Raw genomic sequence first — 21285 nt, 5'->3', positions numbered from 1 at the left:
CTCTCAGCTTATCTCTGGTGGAGGCCAAATGCAAAGGCAACCATGTACACAACCTTTAGTGCACATTAAGAAACAGACGCAAGAGACACTGAATTCGAATTTCCCATGTAACATGTAACGTGCTTAAGTTACGTCCTCAACATTAGAGGTACATACATTCATGGAGACATGGTGTCTGCAATGCCAGCAATAGGTCAATAGCCCCATTCACAAGGAATAAAATTTTTAGGTTTTATGTCTATTGTATAGGACTCGCTGCCTATCTTGGGTCTGCTGAAAAAATATCGTACGCAATGTATTTGCAGCAGCAGCTTTTCCACACCCGCATTGATTCTGCCTCATCTGTGCAAGCCATGCAGACCTAGGTGACGTAAAGGGGAAAACGCAGCATTGTTTATTAGTTCGCAATACCCAAGTGCCTACATTTACACCTTGGTGCTGTGTTTGGAGCTAGCTCTTTGCCACGCTACCCATGTGGGTTGTGAAAAATTATTCTCAGTGGGCTCGTAGCCCATGCCACTCGTGGAGTTTGCTTGCATATCTGCTTGAGGAATTGGATATTGCCCTATTCGTGACGTCAGCAACCATAACTAGGCAGAAATGCGTGGCAGTGTAAAAGTCTGTTCTTGCATTTTTGTCGCTAGTCAATGCCTGGGTAGCATTGAGCCCAACATGTGGAGGAATAGAATTGCACTGAGATTGCTGCCTGACATTGTTAGCACTGGGCACACGGGAAACTTGTCCCTTTGCTGCAACTGCAAGCTTGTCACTTGTCTCTTCAAGTATGCCAACAGGAGGCAGAAACCTGGCATGTGATGACAGTATCGCGGAAGGTTGATTTCCGGCATTGCTTACACCTCACGACTGCCGCGTATGTGCACGGGTATACTGCTTAAGTGAAATTCTACGCAAGGTTTACGTAGGTAAAATGCTGAAAATGATTGCAATTGTCAGTGTGTCTCCTGCACCGATTGAGGTGAACCTCTAGGCCGTAAATTTTATGTAAAAGGGTCCTGCATGGCATGGCGTTGATCACTGCCTGGTCTGTTCTTTGCAACCAAGTGCACAATTGTTCAGTTTGGACCTCCTTGACGGCCGACTTTCTCAAGGTTTGGCAGGCCTGGTGTGGATTGCACCATTCAACACGTGTTGGAGTATGCTGTGATACAGATTTTATTTTTGGTGAATGAGGTAAGCTCCTCCTCTTTTCCTTTTGTATTAAATTTTTTCTACATGTCCAGCTGGGTTGACGGAATTTTTGGGCTAGCAAAGGGCGGGGCAAGCAGGTTTTGACTGGCCCTTGCCCTGTGTTCAGGGTGCTCTGATCAGCGTGTGTGCAGACGATACCCTCCACCTCTGGAATCTCCGCCAGAAGAAGCCCGAGGTGGTGCACACGCTCAAGTTTCAGAAGGAAAGGTGAGTCTCGCATGCACCCGGTAAGGATGAGAACAATATGGGGCACCAAGCTGTATGGGTGGTATAGAGCGGCATGAATTCCTGCAACTTCCCCTTAAGTTGTCCTTTGAATGCAGTGGCTTTCAGTGTATGCAGTCTTAAAGGAACAGTGAAGCAAGTAAACATTAGTTGTAAGCTGTAGACGTTATTTAGTTACCTTGCCACATTTATGCACACTTTTTTATCAAGAAATGTGCACGTGAAAGTGCCGCCTCCCTCGTGACACTTTCCTTTTTGATTTGCTGATATCGGCTGCGACGGCTCACTGGCTGGTTCACGTGGTGAAATTCAGCCAATTGCTAGTGTGTTTAATCTGTGCGGCCTGTGCCCGAGCAAACAGTCCATAAAATGGGTGAAAAGGATTTTAAGGTCAGCTGAGAAAGCATGAAAACGCATTGCAAATCAGTGTGGCGTCGTCATGGGAGCTCAGGTGGCCGCTGCGAATGGCGCTCGCTGTTTTTCCTGCCACCCATCGTAGGTGAACTAGGGGAGTCGAAAGATGGAACACATCGGTCTGAGTGCACATTGTGGCCACAAAAGACTCTTTCAACAAATTCACTTCGGTATCCCTTTAGAAAGTGAAACCCTTGTTCCAAGTTGTATTCTCCAAGTTTTGTAAGCAGTTGCATGAGGCATGTGTCCATGCCAGGCCACTGAAATTTTTTTCTGCATTGATTGAGGATGGTATTTTACAGTAGCAAAGGATTGTGTAGGTAGCAAGGCCAGTTGGTTGTTTTGGTGCAAACTGCAGGGATGGATATTTATCGCTAATGGGGGTGGATGTGTTGCTGGTTGTCATCCTTTGAATGAGACTTGCGATGGGTGTTTGCCCACTTCTCCTCTTCTTCCAGTGCAACATTACGTGGCAATTTCCGCATTATTTTTGCATGTAATGTCGAGTGAATAACCTTTACCGAAGCTGAGCCATGTGTAGTGCCCTTACCTGCAGGACTTTTTTATTCCGAATGCTGACTGCCCAAATACCCGAGGATGCGGCCAAGGCATCGACGTTTTTTTTTCTTCTTTTCCTCCCCTTCTCTTCCAGGATCACCCATTGTCACTTGCCCTTCCAGAGCAAATGGCTGTACATCGGCACCGAACGTGGCAATTTACATGTAGTAAACATAGAATCATTTACTCTCTCTGGCTACGTTATCAACTGGAACAAGGCCATAGAATTGTGAGTTCCTTCTGATTTTGGCAGTTTCATTTCCCAGTGGTGTTTGTTTCATTTACTGACTGCTCAAGGCTCGTGTAGGAGATTGAAGCTTGCTTGGGTAATGTACTGTAGTGATAGCCCCCTCAATTTCTGGAGCAGCTTGATGCCTAGTGTTATCTGCAGCATCACCATTTAAGGTATAGTGGTATAAAACATAGCTTTATTATATAAATATAATAGCATATAGAATATAGCTTCAGTGTAGAACATAGTAAAGTAGGGATAGTAAGAATAGAACATAGTCTAGAATATAAAATATAGAGGTTGCATATTTGATTTTTGGCCACAGAGCTTGTATTTATAATGTGTGTGAAATAGGACGATGCCCTTGTGTACGAGATTTTTGTTCACATTGTAAACTTCAGGTGTCCTACATCACTCTGTGGCTCCCCGTTACGCCAGAGCAATATTGTCACGATAACTTTGATGAAACAAACTGCAAATTAATGTTAATATAGCCAAGTTACAACTGTGTTACTGGGAAGGTTGCTGGCAGAATATCCAGAATAGGGGACCAATTAGAGCAACTGATGCCTAGAAGTCGCCTGGCTGGTGCCTTTAACAAGGCTGGACTTGTTTCTAGTTTTGTTGGAACTTTGAAGGATTAAGTTCCAGATCACAGATGGACACGAAGCACGTGGAAATGAAATGGCTCAATTGAACCAAAGTATTTACAGTGCAGTGCTTATTAAGTGCTTGAGAGGAAGAATCAAGGTCACACTTGCTGGTCTTGAGACTAGTCATTCAGTTACCTTAGGGTGTGCTCTTTGTGTGCCTGATGAACACGTGTGCACCCTCTGTTTTCCCCAGGTCTCGTAAAACACATCCTGGCGCAGTGGTTCATGTCAGCGACAACCCAGTGGACGCTAACAAGGTCAGCCACCTCTGCCCCTGCTGTCTCGCTTATGAGCCCGTGGATCCATCTTGCATTGGATGCAGGCCGTGCTTTGTTTTCGCTCTAGTGCCTCTCCTGGTGTCAACCACTTCACATATGGCCACCCTTGTAGGCATGGCTACCGAAAATATTAATGAGAGCACGCGTCATACACTCCTTCCACAGCTCATTTTGCTTTGTAATGTCAGCACTGCGCTGTATTTTATCTCCCTTTTCTTCCTTGCGAAGCACCTGTTTTGCAATTCCCGTTGCACACCCGCCCTATCCCCATCATTGCAATAGCTAACTTCTCCAACTCGATAAAACTCCGGACAGTGTTTCATTTTGGTACATTTTAACTTGGGGATGTCTGCAGAGTTTACTCGGAAGCATTTTGTAAGTACGCGACAAAGGCGGAACAGACACGGCGTTGCAATGTTTTCTTTTCGGTTTTTTGTGCTTGGCTGGTCGGGCATTTTTTATTTTGTGCAGCTCCTAAATAAGTGGAAGCGGTATGCCCATCGTGTTCTGCAGTGTCCCATTTGTTCATGTTAATTAAAGCATCTTTTTCAGTCAGTTCACTCGTATTGATCCCGCGCATTATCGTAGCTTCAGATACATGTCAAGGACGCAAAGTCTTGCGCTCGGAGCTTGTTTCTAGAAATCTAGCTGGCTTAGTGTGTGCCGTATGGCTGCTGCAAGATGCTTTTGTTATTACCCCGCTGCGCAGTTGTGTGCTTCCAACTTTGTTCATCTTTGGGGTGACAGAGATGAATTATGGACGCCCATTGTGCATTGTGTGCCCTAGGCACTTCATCGAGCATCTGGCTGCGGCGAACCTTTAGGCCTGGCTACGATTGCAGATGCATATCAGCCATTATGAACAAAATGAGGAGCACCTGTGGGACATTTCATTGAGCTGGGTATTGTTGCCAGCGCTGGTAGAACCACGGAGTACGGCCATTTTTTTATGTGTATGCACGGTCCAGGCAGGCGCGCGAAGCCTTTTTTTTTCCCTCCTCGGCTAGTAGAAAGGCTCTGCAATGGAGCTCATCATAGCCAGTGGTGTAGGCTGTGGCAAGCAACGACATGGGACACCATCATTTTAAGCAGTGCTGTTTGAGGAAGCCAGCTTTTGCTCGGCATTAGTTAAAAAGAAAAGAAGATCAATTCAAAATGAGGAAACTCGAACTGCAGGGTTCAGTTGGTGTACTCGACGTAACCTTTTCATTTTATTTTAGCAGCAGAGCTGTTTCAACTTCTAGTTCCGCCGTCGAGCATTACCAGGCCCAGCCGAGCGCCTGCTGTGAGCGTGCGCCTCACGAGGAGCACCTGGCGTCGCCCAGGCTTGCGCGGGGGCTTGTACCACTTGAGCTCGCAAAAAAAAAGAAAGAAAGAAAGAAATACTAAGCATACGTGAGCATAAGCCTCGTGAGGAGCACTCGGCATTGGCCAGCTCAACCTTCGAGAATGCTCGGCCCAGCGTTCGTGGTGTGATCTCTCGCCTGCTCTTCTATGTGCCAGTTCACGCACGTTTGCGCCTGAAGTGGGAAGCACAGACGCCGAGTTTGCGCTGCAGATGCCGACTTTGCGAAGCTAATTGCCGCGGGTTCTAGTGCGTGCTAACATGCTAGAACCCACGCTAGACCACGTGCTAACACGGTCCACTTTGAGGGAGATGCCCCGCAGGGGGTCTTTAAGGAAATAAAATGAAATGAAAAATGAAAAAGATGTGAAAGGCTGCGGACAAGACGATCCAGGCCTGTCAGTCATGGAGAACTTTTAGCAGCGAGTTCGGATATCCGTGCGAGGTGCAACAGCTGGATCTCTGCTGAAAGGAGAGGGGCCGCCAGCTTTGCTGTTTCTCCAGCCTGGCACCACTAGTGCAACCTGTGCCGTTTTGTTTTTGCTTTCCTTGAGGAGCTTTTGTCGTTCTTGTCCTTCAAATGTCGAAACCTCATAAATTTGGCGCTCCACTTGTTAAAAAAAAAAAATAGTATTTATTATTTCATAAGCAGAATCGGTGGCCTTGTCCTTACTCCAAACCTGAAAATTTCCAGAGAGGGTGCTGATGATGGTAGTACCTTTCTTCTGACTCTCTCCTCCCATGCGCACCACTGCTATGAAAACAAGGCCTGTCTGGTCTCTCAAAAGCTTGCTGGCGCTGGAGGCTAGAGCACTTATTTTTTCTGTGAAAACGAGCTTTGTGAGTGGTGAATTCATCTGACCACAATGCTTTCCGGAATAGGTATTTGCTACATGTGAACATAGTGGTTAGTTTTGTCACATAGTCTTATTTGGCACACGGCATATCATTTGCGCAACCTCCGAAAACGTGGAGTCAAACGAGTGTAGTTATCAGACGCTCCTGTCCTGTTTCACCAGTAGCAGCGGTACCTTGCCCACAACTTGATGTTGGTATCACCAGGATCAGCAGGCAGTTTCCACCTAACAAATTTAGTGGCTGCAGTGATTGACAGAAAACTGGGAAGAATAATGAGCCGGTTCACTCTATGATATGAAGAGGCAGACAGCTAGCAAAGCTGAGGTGGCATAGAATTTTGAATAAAGGTAACAGCTTAGGTCTATGCTTTTCTGCTACTGAAGTTTCATTTATGGAATGACTTGGGCCCTCGCCATAGCATGCAGGCCATGCAGCTGTGGAAAGACGGGCCTGCAGAAGGATGAATGGGCCGGGCCTACTGGGATGGCAGTGCACTATTGTGCGAAGCCCATCTGTGCCCAGGACTAATTTTTGTGCCACTTGGGGGCCAGATGCTTCAGATCTTTGCTGCCCGTGCAATGTTGTGATGGCCAGAACACTTCCCATGTATGCCTTTGGGTCCCGCGTGACAATATTAACCTGTGTTTCTAAGAAACTGTGCTAGCTCGCACAAAATGACTCGGTGCTGCACGCCAGGTAACAATGGAGAGAAAGAAGAATGAGAAATGGAAATGATAAAACGCAGTTGGGTGCTGTTGAGGGATGAAAAATACCGTGGGACCATGAGTTTCCTGATCCTTTCTTGAACACTGCGGTGTGCCTTGCAATGATGCAACCTGATGATAATTTGGTTCCAGCCACAAGCTGCTTAGCTGGGGCAGTCGTCCTCGACCCTTTTGAGTCAAGTTTTGCCTGAAGCTCAAGTGTCGCTAATACTACTGCATGGGTTGCCTTCTTCTTCTTTTGCTGCTGCTTTCAGCTGCTGATTGGGTTTGAGACGGGAGCCCTGGTTCTCTGGGACTTGCGCAACCGTGCTGCTGATGCAAGGTTCCAACATAGCGAAGTGAGTCTGCCAGCACAATCATGCCGTGTTTTTTTTTTGTTTGTTTTTTTGTTGTTGTTGTTGTTGAGATTTTGCAGCCAACACCTGGTATCAATTTGTACAGCAGTGCCAGTGACCTGAGGTGAAGCCACATTGAAATAACTACTGGGGCAGTAACAAATACCATATTTACTCGCGCAATGAACCCACTTTTTTTCCAGAAAATTAGCATGAATTTGGTGGGAGGGTTCATTATGTGGAAAAAAATTGCAACGGTTTTAAAGGTTGAAATTTCATACAGCAGAGTTGCTGAGGGAAACACTGTCATAGCCTTGCCATTTTCATAAAAGCACTAGGTAATTATGTAATCAAATTTATTTTTTGTTTGCAACGTGCTAGTGGGTCCCTACTCGCCATGGAGCTATCCTCCTTAGTAAAGTTGCTTGCCGCCTTGCATTTGTTGTCGGCCCACAGCGCACCGTCTCGCGTGCTATCAAGGCACTCCAAAGCTTCTTTTCCGACACCGGAAAATTTCCTTCTTTGGACCCACGAAACACACGGCGATCCCTGTTCCCCGCCCAAAAACCTCATTTTCGCCCGTAACGTACACGAAGTGCCGCCCAGCCGCGCGGTTTCCATGTGCATCAACGCATGCTCCACCACCTTCAGTTTAAATCCGGCTGTGTGGCTGATGTACTGGCCCATCGTACGGCGCGCACTAGGAGCACAAAAAAAGATCGGAGCACAGCTGAACAACAAAACCGCGAGTGCAATGGCGAAATCGCAGAACCTCAAGAGCAGAGGAGTGCGGAGTACGTTTAGTGCTTTGTTCGCACGCTGCCAGAACCAGCCATAGCAAAAAAGAGCAGGGAAGGAGTTCGGAGTGCATTTCATGCTTTGTTCGCACGCAGGAACGTTTTTACGGCGCAAGAATGTTCGTTTTGCGTTCAGAAGGTGGCGCTCCGCAAGTGCGCAATTTTTAAATTGTGAGCCACGGCATTCGCGCTCACGTTTCTTGCTACTGTTAAGATTTCTTTTTGTTGGAATGCGTTCTTAGCATTTCTGCGCGTACTGTAGCGTGATATCAAGTTACTATGGTGGTCTAAGGGATCAGCAATCATGCTGAGATAAAAACATATTCCCGCCGCATTTTTTATTCAAGGTGACAAAAAACTAAATTCTCAAGAAGAGAAGTGGGGGGAGGGTTCATTACGCGAGTGGGTTCATTACACAAGTAAATACGGTAACCTCAGTTTGGAGCTGAATTTCCAGAAGGGACTAAAGTGCTTGGTTGAGTAGAATGTGCCTGATCGCAGTTCTGCAATGGTGTTGTGGACCTGCTTTGCACTGAGAAGAGCCTGGCTTGAAGCCCCGTGCTTGTTTGTCCCCCCCCCTGCAGGCGCTCCACTCTGTCGCATGGCACCACGAGGGCAAGCAGTTCATGTGCAGCCACTCCGATGGCAGCCTAACCACATGGAACATCCGCGCCCCGAGCAAACCTATCAACATCATCTTTCCGCACGGTACGACCCTGCTCCAGCCGGCAGCCTAATTGGGTGACTGGTGCTGACGGGGAGCAGAATTCACAGCGGCGGGAGATTGTTTAGGCGGTGGGTTTTGGAGAGGGCAAGAGGTCTTCAGGGGATCTTTTCTCCCTTATGGGCACTTGCACAGAAGGAGCTGCGTATATAAGGGCTGGGCAGTTAATTGATGCTGCATGTTAACAACACGAACAGGAATAGACCTTCAGAGCAGAACTGGTTGTTCAGGCTCTGAAGCACACAACGGGTTGTTGTTGGGGGTGGTATGTGTGCACTTGCAGTGTGAGCCTTTCGTCTCAGTGGCGTCTCCCTTGTGTTCTTCCCCGTCAGTGCGGAACACGAAAGAAGGCAAGCCTGATCCATGCAAGCCCATTTACAAGGCGGAATGGAAAACGGTCAGGGGAGCGTACGTATCTGTCACTCCGTTGTTTCTGCTCACTTTGCGTAGATTTTACGCCTTCTTAGTCGAGGCTGTTTCGCACTGGGTTGTAAGCTTTCACGACCCTGTGAATCTACCTGTGCTGGTTGCTAAAGTGCAAAATTGTTCTTTCCTTGAACAGGGAAGCCCGACATGCAAGTACAGTAACAAAAACGGTTCTCATGCATCCATTCGCCAAGCGAAAGATGTGTGTTCCAAGTTGGCGGGAGTCTGTCATCTTTGTGCATGCCCTAGTTGTGCGCAGGCTTGTTCTAACTGAAAGCCTGTCAGCGTGTCACTGGTGCATGCACAGTGCACGTCGGGTATGCATATGAAAATAGACCTGTGGGGATGCGTTTCATAGTCTGACGGTTTTATTGGCTGCATTTTACTTTCACGGTGAAGCAATCTTTCTGTTGCAACAAAAATTTTCTTGGTTGTTTCTGAAAACTACCTTGGGGCAAACCAAGCGCTAGAAATTGCAAAAATAAGTCTACAATTTTGCACTCTTCCTAGAAAAAAGCGTCTTTGTCAGTTTGAAAGCATTCTGTCTGATCATCTCGTTCAGCCAGCATTTAAGTACCCTGCTCTGATATGGGACCCTTGCACCAGAGCTAGCATAACTTCAACTTAGAAATCTACAAAAAGAAATGGTTTGCTTTGTGTATAACTAATTTTGGGTCCATTTCAGTTCAGTTGATGTTTTTAATGTGGAGGAATCTGTTATCTTGACTCTTTTAATTGAGTTAGTTATTGCAGAAGTGGTTGTGTTTTGACGAGGATGCATAACTAAACAAAGGCGTGAGTAAACAGCAATGCCGCATCACACATTACCGTTTTATAACCATCACCGAGTAGAATAAGCATAGCAATGCCGAAGTTCTGCAGGCACATTGAGTTCGTTCAAGTAATTTTCTTCAGAATGATAATTTTCATGTTTTTTCACAAATTGCCTTCAACTTGCAAAGAAGTGAGTCTCACAAAGAATTTCGGTAAAATGCTAAAGAAGGTTGCGAAGAAAAACCTGCTTTCGAAGCTTCCAAAGTGACTGCTGTGCACAGTTTAAAAGCATATCAGGTTGCAGTAAAAGTGTCCATATGTAGAAAATTACCGTTATGGAATGGACGTTTGAATCTTGTTGTCGCATTATATTCCTCCCGCCTTCTGTTGTGTCTTCGCATTTCAAAAACATCATGTAGAGATCAAAAAGTTTCTGAAGATCTCTAAGCATATGTATTTTCATCACATAAAAACGCGAAAACATTTATTTTCATTTATTTCTACCTTAAAGGCTCGAGGGCATTACATTGGGGGAATACTGGGTTGTTGTTGCGGAGGGGTGCTGCACGTGGTACTGGCCACCCTTGTCATACGATGCATTTCTATGCCATAGATTTAAGTGCACCTTAGGCCATCTTGCGCTGACTCAAGGAATCAAACGCTTTCTAGGCAGCGCCCAGTCGCATGTGCATGAAGCCAGGAGGGGGGTTTTTGTTTTGTTTTATTTCTTCTCTTGGCACCCTTTCACTTTTACCTCAAACTCCGTGTTCCGCAGGGTGCCAGTCCCTGCTGCAGCGTCTTTTTAGAGGGACTCTGCAGCACTTCCGATAAATGCGTTCACTTTATCCTTCGCATTTCCTTTATCCTTTCGAAAGCTATAGTTGTTGCCAGCAAGGAGCAGCAGCACTGTGTGATTTTTTCATCAGAGCAGATCCGATTTGCTTTTGGTTATTGAATTTTGAATGTGTTTATTGCATTGCTGCAACTGAAAGAAATCTGGCCAATAGCTGCTACACTGCTGCAATGACACGATTCAAGCACTCAGACTGTCAAGTCTGGGAAAGAGGAAATTCTCTTGAGCAAGTTTCTAAGTTATCTGATGGGCATAGAGCAGTTATTTTTGGCTGAGGTACTTTGGGACCTCCTATTCTAACTACTGGATGTGTTTGTTGAATATGTTCTGAAAGCATTTAGGATTTAAAAAAGAGTAAAAAAGTGTTGCAGGGTCCCTTTCAGTTGGGTGATGCTGCCGGCGTCACTTCCACTGGGAGATGTGAGGCACCTCTCGGAAACATCCTTCGCAGATGCCAGCTGGGCGTGCGCTTTCGCCAAACTAGCCGAGCAGCTCTTTTGCGTTAATACATGCACATGCAGCCGCACATATTAATACGTATGAGTTAGCATAGCCTGCTACATCCTACTCCGGCCTGCAACAAAGTATGAGGAACGTAGGTGCACCAATGCAGAAATACTGGAGGTTTCTGCGACATTGTTAGGTCTACTTGCCCCCCATAAATTGGGGAATTCAGTACCCGTGAAATAATGAAAAAACTTCAAATTTGGTTCAATTCTATAAATATTCACAAATTGAAAGTTATGTTACAAATAAGTACTGTCAACTTTGCTAAAACACTTGGTATGTGAAGAGCTCACGTTTTTATTGCTTTTACAGGGACTCCTTTGTTATCTTTTCGGGAGGCCTCCCCTTCGACAAGAGTGGCCAGACACCGGCTTTGACTGTTATTCATGGAAAAACCACAACAGTTTTGGAAATGGAGCACAACATTGTTGATTTTGTTACCCTCTGTGAAACCCCATTCCAAAGTGGTGCGTCCCCTTTTTCCTGGCATTTTCCCAGCTCAGTCTGCGCTACTGGTTTGTCTTGTCTAATTGCCACAAATATCAAAGCGCCATATCATCTAATCTGTACCTGTCGATAAGCTTGCTGTATGCTTAGTAGGTGTCTATTTACCGGGGTGGAACAGCTGCGCCATTCGTGCCATTCAGTGCCGAACTTGTTTACCTCCTGCGCCAAAGTGCCTCTATTGCGCCAAGCTTGTTTATGAGCACCGTCCTGCACCGCAGAGCCCGAGTTGAGCCACGAGATACGACTGCCATGGTACCCCGGCCCAAAAACCTGGCTGAAACATCGTGTTTTCGGTTTCAATGCGGATAAAGTTTTGGTTTCATTAAAGCTATGGGTGGCTACGGAAGTTGGCAATTTGGCTTAGCTGTTAGGCCGGAGGCACAACACAGGTGCTGGCCACTGCGCCAAAATCAATGAAAAATGACCAAAAGTAAGCAAAACATTTTTGTGTCACATCGCAAACTGATAGAAAACAGAATAATATTCGCATGTGTTGTTGTGGAGGTGAGCTTCAATTTAGTCAACCATTTTTGTAGATGCATGTATTGTTTGTGCGCTTTGCCCTCGCTTGTCAATTCGGTTCGCCTTTGTTGTGAGGTAATTGCTCATTTTCGCCTGTGAACTTCGGAGTTGGCTTTATGTATGTGGAGCATGGTCCAGCATTAATTATGCCTCCTGGGACGCACTCGTCGCGTAGTCCAAGGCGCACGTTCGTCGACTCTTGCAACCCCGTGACGGGCGAAGACTAAGCTATGCTCTCCTGTGCACGCAGTGAAACCGCTGTTTGATAGAAAAAATGCAGGCAAATGCCCTGTTTTATGGAACGCGGCTGGGAGTTCGCACAGCACTGCCATTTACTGGACATGAAGCGAGGCCTGTTATCTGATCCCCTTCGACTCTGCGTGTGAGGTTTACACTTCGAACGGTGATAACGTGGCACACATCGCTGGGACGGAAAGTAGGTTACTGCGCACATTGTAAATTGTCAGATACTGTACAGGAACTGCGTTCCTGGTTTGGAGTATATTCTAGTGCACGGTAGAATGCCTAATATAGTAGATGAATAATCTCAATTGGCAACGGGCTAGTACAGCAGCCTGTGCCAGCACCTTCCCAAACGGCCTTTCTCCGTTTAGTAGCATGCTCCAAGCCTGCTACTAAAGGCAGTTTCGCCTGCTCCGAGGGCTGCTTCCAAACCATGTACTCTGTTCCACCCCTGTGTTTAGAATGGTTGACGAACAGTCTGCATGGTTAAAACTTGCTGGTGATGAAACCAGCAGCCTGACAGAACTTTAGATTGAAAAGTGTATTCAGATGGTGCTTGTTCAGTTTCTTTCATAGCTTCCATTTTCGTGGCATAATAGCTTTTCCTTTCATGTAGCGAGCCTAGTTTGCTTGCGAAGAGAGCTCACTACTACCTCCTTTGTCATTTGCTTGCAGATTTCCATGAGCCCTACGCTGTTGTTGTTCTTCTACAGAATGATCTAGTGGTGGTTGACCTCACAAGCCAAGGGTATGTGTCAGCGGTGAACCTTTGTTTCTTTTCCTTCTCATGAAGGACTTTGACGGCAGCTGTTTGGTAGGCCGTCATTCTCCTCAGATGGCAAGCCTGGTAAGGCGAGTAGTTGTTGCCATGGGTTGACTCATCTAGTCAGCCTCCACATGGTGGGCTGTGTTCCACCCAAATGGTGTCAGCCTGGACCAGTTTCCCAGCCTGTGCTGTCTCTGAGGTCGCCAAGTGTCGTTAGCCGTTGGGCTTGTCTGCGTGTGTGCCTGATCCCCCCGTTGGCGTTTGCAGCTACCCGTGTTTCCAGAACCCTTACTCAATGGACCTGCACGAATCTCCCGTGACCTTTTGTACTTACCTGGCCGACTGCCCGACGGACCTGATTCCCGCCTTCTACTCGGTGGGCAGCAAGGCCAACAAGAGGGGTGGCTTCTCTGAAAAGGTGCGCAGCTACTTTGCAGTTTGCGTGTTGCACGTGCAGGTATGGTATATATCCACTTAAAAGGCATACCACAAGGTGCAGTTATCTTTAAAGGAACCAAATTCTATAAAAATGCCAATTGTTCGGTGGGGTTCTAGAACTTTTTATTGTCTTGCATTCACATGAATACGTTGCAGACAGTATTTGATTTACCCACACTTACTCGCAATTTAAAGGCCTTCTTTTTTATTTTTAACAATGGTATCATGAAAATGGTGCTCCTGCTGACAAATGTTTCAGAAAACTAGCATTTAACAAAAAAAATATAAGAAAAAGTGCAACTGTAAGGGTTGTGCAAGGCTCCCATCATTTCACTTTGTGGCTAGGTATATTCTGAGCACTGTTTTTGTTTGTTAGGCTAGGCTTCTAGGAGTGTGATAGAGTTTATGTTGCCAGTTCTTTTTTTCTCTGCTCTGTTTTGTTTCCTGTCCTCTAGGAGTGGCCAATCAGTGGTGGCGAGTGGGGGACATCGACTGTCAGCTACCCTGAAGTGATCATCACTGGGTACGTCTTTGCTTGCTTCAGTGGTGTTTGGAGGGGGGAATATTGTCCTACCCACCCCGCACACCTCAGGTAATTGTTCACTCGAGCACCACTTCTAAAATGCATGCCAGTTGCGGGATGAAAGGACAGGTTTTGTGGCTGCATTCCAGATAGGGCATTATATCATTTGTTATTCCTTCTCATTTTCAGACATGCTGATGGATCACTTAAGGTGTGGGATGCATCTTCAGGTAGGAAGTGGTGGTCACTATCGCCTTTACCATTTCTTCTGTTTTGTGGTGCTTGGACAAGATTTTACGTAAGGACAGGGGTGAAAGGCCATTCACATCTTCTGTTAATCCAGAAGTGTTCTCAAAAGTGCGTTACAACAGTGCCCATGTTCACTTTTGTAATCACAGGAAATGTAGGGGTGCATAATGAATGAGAAACCGCTTTTTCGTGTGTTGAAAATACGATCTTCTTGTGAACCCGCCTCGGTGGCTCAGTGGCGAAGGCGTTGCACTACTGGGCACGAGGACGCGGGTTCGATTCCCGGCCCCGGCGGTCGCTTTTCTGATGGAGGCGAAAAGCAGAAACGCCCGTGTGTACGAGATTTCGGCGCACGTTAAAGATCCCCAGGTGGTCAAAATTAATCCGGAGCCCTCCACTACGGCGCGCCTCATCGCCTGCTTTGCGTCAGCGCATTAAACCCTGCAATCAATCAATCAAGAACTTCTTGTGAAGGACTTTAGAGTGTCTTCTTTTTAATAATAATACTCTGGCTTGTGCCAGCAGTTGTAATATGAGACCTATTTCAGGAAGATGTTGTCTCAAGCTTATTAAATAAGATGGTGCAGATACTGTGAGGCCAAGAGGCTAGTAATCCTGATGGTGTAATCGGGCTCATATGCAGCCTTTGCAGCACTGCATAGCTTTGCTGTACAGTCACAGACAAATGAAATGCAGTCACGAAAACGTGAGCCAGATTACAGAGCTAGAGTGATTTCTTTCCAAGCAAGTCAAATTGATGCGTGGCTTAAATTAATAGCTGTAACCAAGTTGGCAAATGTGGCTTTCCAAATATACCAGTAGCGCACCAATATTGAACCTCCGTGAACAGTATTTTTCAGTTTTGCGTGTGCTAGTTCGAAGTCGTGGCTGTACAGTGTTTTGCACTGTGTGAAGTGCAATGCTTTTGGGGGGAGCTCAGCTGGAGCTGTTGTTTCTCAAAAGCGTGCTAACTTGTGTGAATATCTGCATACGTGAAACACTCTGTGGGCATAAATTTTCATTATTTATAATGTGCTGGGTTAGATATGCTAGCTTGAATCACTTTTAGTTTGGTAGGTAGCTTTTAAAGTAGCAATAATGAAGCTCATGAGAACAAGGTTTCTGAAACACAGTGGTGACCGAACAAAATAATTGGTTAGGCACAGTGTCTTACCGTTAAAATACAGCTGTCGACATATTTCAGAATAGCTCTAATGAATGAAAAAAAGAAAAAAATTGGGTGGCGATTATGATACTCCCTAATGCGGTATTCGGGCACAGCAGCAGTACTCTGAGGCAGCATTCGCTCGTGGGTTCTCTCAACGGCAGCGATGATTGAGCCTCTGCGTCGGCGGCGCGAAGTGCGTCTCAGGAAGGGACCATGAACTGCGTCTTAAGCGAACGCACATCATAGACACGCACACCCTCCCCTCACGCTTTCACCAGTGTCGCGCAGACGAGCGCCTCGTGCGGGCACAGAATACTGCCCTCCCCTCCCCCACCACACATTTTTGGAGAGCACTCGCGCCACCACGGTGAACCGCCCTCCCCTCACAATTTCACGACACACTCCTCCTTTGCTTCCTTTCACTATTGGGTCTTGCCATCATTCACTCGGTTACGACAGAAACGCAGCTCAGCCCAGAGACGGCCGCCAAAGGGCTGCACACTAAATAAGGGAAACAGCTTGGATAGCCAGGTTTTATCTCCCGCCATTTTGTGTTGTTCTCCGTCTCCTTGCACATTGACTTTCCCGCATTGCCAGTCCCCCATCATCAACTCCTTTTTCGGCTCCCGCCCTGTTGGTCCGTGCCCACCTGTGGTGAGCTGCCTGTTTCCCTCTTCTTCTGTCCCCGGTGGTGCAGTGACGCTGCAGGTGCTGTACCGGCTGAAGACGTCCAAGGTGTTTGAGAAGCCCAAGAGCCGCAGTGGGAGCCAGGAGGTGCCGCCGGACGACGACCCCTTTGCCGTCGAGAAGGTGGCCTTCTGTGCCGAGAGCCGCCTGCTGGCCGTGGCCGGCTCCAGCTTCTACGTCGTCGTCTTTGTCTTCAAGAAGCAGGAGGCCTCCCTCGAGGTCGACGTGAGTCTCCCTCCCTCTGTCGGGCAGTCCCCGCTGCTTTTCCCCGTCCAACAAGCGGGCGCACATTGTGCGGCCTATCCGTCGGAATTGAACCACCCGTTAATGGGTGAGCCTTATTGCGCTACTACTTTCCGCTCGGGACAGGTGTTGCGCTTTGAATGCTGGGTGGGTTGACCTTTGTGCCTGGAAATTTGAACGGCCTTGATGCCCTCATACTTGGAAGCACCGTTCTCTGGTTATTGTCATTTTTAGCGACAACGAGGGCTTTCAGTAGTGATTGTGTAGTGTCACCGCTGTTGTGTTGGGAACAGGCAAAGTTGATTCTGTGCGTACACTTCTCGAGAAGGGAACGCCCCTAGTGGGGCGCACACTTGACGAGGGTGCCCTGCCTGCCCACCAGGTGCTGGAGACCCCAATCCTGTACGAGGTGGACGATGAAGCGGACTGTTCCCCTGAGTGCGAGTACCAGCGTCAATCGTCGCAGCAGGGTTCCTGCCCTAGTGCCTTGGTGGAAGAGGGTTGTAAAAAGGTCTCCTCCTCTTGCCACCTCCATTCATGATGCATCTGCTTGGTGTGGTGTGCGTTCAGCTTGAGCCCTATGGAAGGTGCATGTGTGTGAACACGCTCGTTCTCTTATAGGCGCAGCTACGGCTTTCAGTGGTTTACACGGGTTGTTCGGGTAGTAATGCTAGCTTGTAAAGTGGAAACAATTATATCTGTATGTTTGGAGTTGAAAACTGCTAGAAAGATAATATTACAGTTCTGATGAGGGTTATGTCGTAATTGAACTAACATTCGAGTAGATTTGGTTGAAGTTGCCAAATGACACACAAGGGGCAGTTTGAAAGAACTGCTAATACATTTCAGACCATCCTTCCTTCTATTCATTGCTTATTAGGTTTCTTTAATGGCTTAAACGGAATGCTTCTGTGGAACCTTTTAGCCAGGTATTTGTTATTTGTTTAATTACTCAACAATTTTGCGCTGCCACCACTTTCTAGTGCACCAGAATTTGTCAATTTTCTCGACGTGCATTGGCAAGTTCAAAATACTGCTTTGGTTTAAAAACTAGCCTAACATTTCATGTACTGTAACTGCAGCTACACTGCTTAGACAGATGGGAAGAGAGGTGCACTAATGGTGGGCTTCGAGGGCTGGCTCATTCTCTCAGAATGTGTGTTCCCGTCCAACTGGCGGCCTGCATGTGTGGCTGTTGCCCCTTTTGGGTCATGATCCAGCTATCTGATAACTGTTAGAATGGCAACAGATCTGGGAGTGCAGCTTCACTGCTTTTGTCGCAGGAAAAAATGTAGCTGGCCCCAGTTGGTTTATGGTTAAATTCCCAGCTGGGCCCAGCTGGGAATTTAACCATAAACCAGCTGGGACCAGCTACATTTTCTCCTGGGACGTGTGCTCTTGTGCAGTTGTTTTATGATGAAGGGAAGAGAGAGAATAGCAGGTATGCCAAAAAATGGTGACAAGAAGAAGTCTTCTCTCTCATTCGTTATCTTTTTCTTGAGTTGCTGTTTTGTTGGTGACCGCTACCTTCCCACTGGTAGGCAGAGGTGTCTCTAGGGAATTTGTGATAAAAAAAAAGCTTACGATAGTCAGTCAGTGCTGCATATGTCTTCCCCTATTCTGTGCCCTGTCCTTAGCACTGTATCTTTAGATTACTGCTCAAAGAAAATTAGTCATCCTCGTAGCGGCTGCTTTATATGGTCAGGTGTAATTGGTCAGATGCATATAATCAGATGTAAACCTCTAGTAGGGTCTTTTTCTTTGAAAATTTATTTACAGGGCCCATGATGACAAGATACAATTTTGGTTCATTCAAACGAGTGCTTTGTCCTATAACAATTGATGATACAAACTTTATTTCAAATTTCAGACAAATAATCTAGATGTTCGGGACAGCAAATGAAGCAGCGGCAACTAAACAGAAACTTTCTTGCTGGGTTTTTATAGCGTCACAATGTCTTGCTTGTGCTGTCTTTGGTGGCTGCCAACCTCAGCCACTGCCTAAAAACATGACTGGGCCACTGCAGTGGTGCCGGTAGCTCTGTTTGATCCCACCACTATGTTTCCAGTGCTCTCTCTATTGCATCACTGCTGGCATTGTGGGGCACGAGAGTTCTTCAGTATATTTCTTTCGGTTAAATCGGGGCTGGAGCAGAGGTGGCGAAGTTGCCAAAACCTAGGTCTTTCAAGTGAAACAAAGTCGTATCTTGTTTCCATGGCCCCTCCAAACGTTCGCCTCTTCACTGGGGCCCAGGTGCCGCACTGCGTTAACCGAATGTGTGAAGTAGCTGAAGTGGTGGTGCTCACGGGCCCGTGGTGGTGGGTGCGTGTGGTGCAGGCGGGGGAGCACTACACCTCGCTGAGCGTCCGGTCGGGCCAGCAGAAGTGGGGCACGGGCTTCCAGCCCTCCCTGGTGTGCCTGCTCCCGTGGGTGCGCGGGGAGACGCCCGGACACATCACCGCGCTCAGCGTCAACTCTACGTACAATCTGTGCGTGCTCCCCTCGTCTCTCTTTCGCTCAGGCCTGGCACAGTAGCTGGCGCTCAGTTCACCTCGCTGAGCTTGGTGTCCCTGTCAAAGAGAGGAATCCGTGGAGGAGTGTGCATCAGATATTGCATGCGGTGTGAATTGAATTTGCGCCTGAGAAAGAAACTCCAGACGCGAGTTCCAATCGATTAACTATGGGCAGGGCTGTTGTAACACTTGTACTATCAATAGATAAGCTTTCAGGGCATTTTGTACTTCTTCGCTGATTGTGGCAGAAAAATGTAAATAGCCATTGATTCACATTTTCGATGGCAGTAGATGGTAATAAATTGACGTCTCTTTATTTGAAATCGCAAGTGGTTCCCAGGGTTCGTTTTGCCTGTGTCGCTGACGTTCGCAAGGTCAGGCTTGTCACCAACCCGAGCCAGCGCAGTGCCACCTTCCAGAGCGTTACAAATGGCTTGAGGGAAAAGGGTAGAAATGTGCGGTTACTGCATTGACCGCCCATTAAATGTGCCTTAACAAAATTTTTCCAGGGGAGGGGGCTGATATTGAGCCTTGCGAGACTGCGTGGGCTCCATAGCATTGGTGAACAGGGCTTGAGGAACCATGTAAAGGTAGAAGTACTACTGAACCTAACTGGGGGCTACCAACTGCAAGTTAATGTGCCATTACTTTTATGCAATGAAGTGAAAAACCACGGCCGGGTAACTTCAAAGATTAACGTTGCTAAAGTGGAAGCTTGGGTGAGCTGCTGCAAACTCGGAAGCAGCACAACTGATTACGGATTAGATGAGCAATTTGTCAGTGTGAAAGACCAGCGCTGCATCCCTGTCTTTTTTTCCTCCCGGTCCCTCGCTGTTGGCCCTATTTTTAATTAACATCATGTGGACGTCACCTTTGACTCTGCTGCACCAATCTTGGCGCTGTGTAGTTTCCTCACTGTTTCCCCTCATGCGTTCCTTTGTCTTCCTGCAGATTAGCCTATGGCAATGAATGTGGCCTGGTTGTTGTGGACCTTTGTACGAAGACCTGTGTCTTAAACCTTGGTACTCCCGATTTGTATGGTGAGCTCTTGTTTTCTTTTCCGTGATGACAATGCGTAATACCCAGGCGATGAGTGGGGAAGCCTAAAGGCCTGGACGTCCTTGGTGGCTGGGGCCAGTTGGTGCTGGTTGGACATCCCGTCCCCCGCTGTCTGTCTGCCTGCAGGTTCCTCTGACCCCTACCAGAGAGTTGCCCGATCACCCAAACGGAATGCAATACTGCCTTCAAATGAGAACTCCGGCGAGCAGGAGCAGTGTCGTTCTCCCAGTGCCGACCAGGTCAGGTGTTTCTGTGCACGTTTAGCCTTGCTCGGTCTCAAGCGTCCCGGTGTCGAATACCTTAGCTGGCACTGACAGTGACGGTCGCCTTTATCACTGAAATCCCTCGCCTTTGCAGAGCTGAATCGGGTTCAAGCATGAGCTCGCGATACAGGCAGTAAAGCAGTTTCTCAAACTTGTTTCGAATGCTAATTCTTCATGCATTAGGCTCGCTGAATCTCCTCAGAAATTTTGTGATGTGTTTTTTTTTTTTGTTATGGCCTATCCTCCAGCAAGATAAAGAAACTAAACTATGAAAGCAGTTCGCAGGCAATTTTTGCAGGGGAATTGAATAGCCAAGTGGACGTTTCGTATCGGAGGGTATGTAATGACCAGGTAGGTAGAGAGAGTGCAGTCAAACCTCGATGTAATGAACTTCAATGTGATGAAACTCCCGACGTAACGAACCACAGAATTTTTTTTTTCTGTATAACGAAGTCCCATGCCAAAATTTTAATGTAACGAAGTTTCATGGATAACTAGGCGCAAAATTTTGGTTTGTAGAAGTAGATTTTGGGAGATGCAAGCGCCGAAACGGGTCTCGATAAAACATGAACAGCGACACGGGCCGCCCAATGCCACAGATGCAGTGAGCCACGTTGCCCGTGAGTGAACTCCTTGCCTACGAGCTTCTTGCCTACAGACTGCATATGGTGCCGCCGCCCCACATGCCGCCGCTTTGCCCTTTGTTAAAGTCCGCTCGTGCTTGCTGGGTTCCATCGTTCCAGCAAGTGCGTGGCAAAGCATTTGTGGGCCGCTATGAGCCCTGCGGGGGGCTTTTTAATGCCCACGTGCGCAATACCACGGCGGCGGTGGCTTCTGCCTCAGCCAAAAAAAAAACGACTCGCGCCGCACGCGGCAGTGGGAGGAGCCTGATGACTTTCGCCAACGGGGAGGGGCGCTCCCGATAGCAAAAGCTTTGAAGTGCTCGGGGATGCCGGCTGGCCTCGCCAGAGACCACCACCGAGGATACTTGATGGGTGCTTTCCTAAGTGGCACGTGTGACGTTTTACAGCACAAATTTCGCTCACATTATTAGCTTTTCTCCCGCATGAACAACTTCGTTTGCCCCGTGTTGCATTTCAGCGAGCAGTTAGAAGCGGTCGCTGGAGCTACCAGCATTGCGCGAGTGGTCTCCTCAGCTGCATCAGTGCACCTGTGGCTTGTGAGGCGCG

General features: G+C 47.4%; 1 protein-coding gene across 8 annotated transcripts in view; it reads left to right on the top strand.

Annotated features, from left to right (window-relative positions):
• The window catches only part of Tomosyn (syntaxin-binding protein tomosyn), a 50757-nt gene that overhangs the window by 4934 nt on the left and 24538 nt on the right, over positions 1 to 21285 (top strand). For 6 of the 8 annotated variants that reach the window (XM_077685613.1, XM_077685616.1, XM_077685614.1 and 3 more), the window contains exons 3-19: positions 1110 to 1191; positions 1268 to 1416; positions 2501 to 2635; positions 3485 to 3548; positions 6752 to 6835; positions 8214 to 8337; positions 8686 to 8761; positions 11226 to 11380; positions 12861 to 12933; positions 13219 to 13369; positions 13845 to 13912; positions 14102 to 14142; positions 16027 to 16241; positions 16642 to 16770; positions 18598 to 18749; positions 19725 to 19813; positions 19959 to 20071. In XM_077685613.1, the coding sequence (XP_077541739.1) occupies positions 1110 to 1191; positions 1268 to 1416; positions 2501 to 2635; positions 3485 to 3548; positions 6752 to 6835; positions 8214 to 8337; positions 8686 to 8761; positions 11226 to 11380; positions 12861 to 12933; positions 13219 to 13369; positions 13845 to 13912; positions 14102 to 14142; positions 16027 to 16241; positions 16642 to 16770; positions 18598 to 18749; positions 19725 to 19813; positions 19959 to 20071 (1900 nt within the window). The remainder of the gene's footprint in view (positions 1 to 1109; positions 1192 to 1267; positions 1417 to 2500; positions 2636 to 3484; positions 3549 to 6751; positions 6836 to 8213; positions 8338 to 8685; positions 8762 to 11225; positions 11381 to 12860; positions 12934 to 13218; positions 13370 to 13844; positions 13913 to 14101; positions 14143 to 16026; positions 16242 to 16641; positions 16771 to 18597; positions 18750 to 19724; positions 19814 to 19958; positions 20072 to 21285) is intronic. The other 2 variants (XM_077685615.1, XM_077685620.1) reach the window with 1 other exon arrangement.

Source organism: Haemaphysalis longicornis, unplaced genomic scaffold, assembly GCF_048455015.1.
Source record: "Haemaphysalis longicornis isolate Haplotype H1 unplaced genomic scaffold, Haemaphysalis longicornis Haplotype H1 scaffold_9, whole genome shotgun sequence".
In the NCBI taxonomy this organism is placed as follows: Eukaryota; Metazoa; Arthropoda; class Arachnida; order Ixodida; family Ixodidae; genus Haemaphysalis; species Haemaphysalis longicornis.
This window is presented reverse-complemented; position numbering and strand designations above follow the sequence as displayed.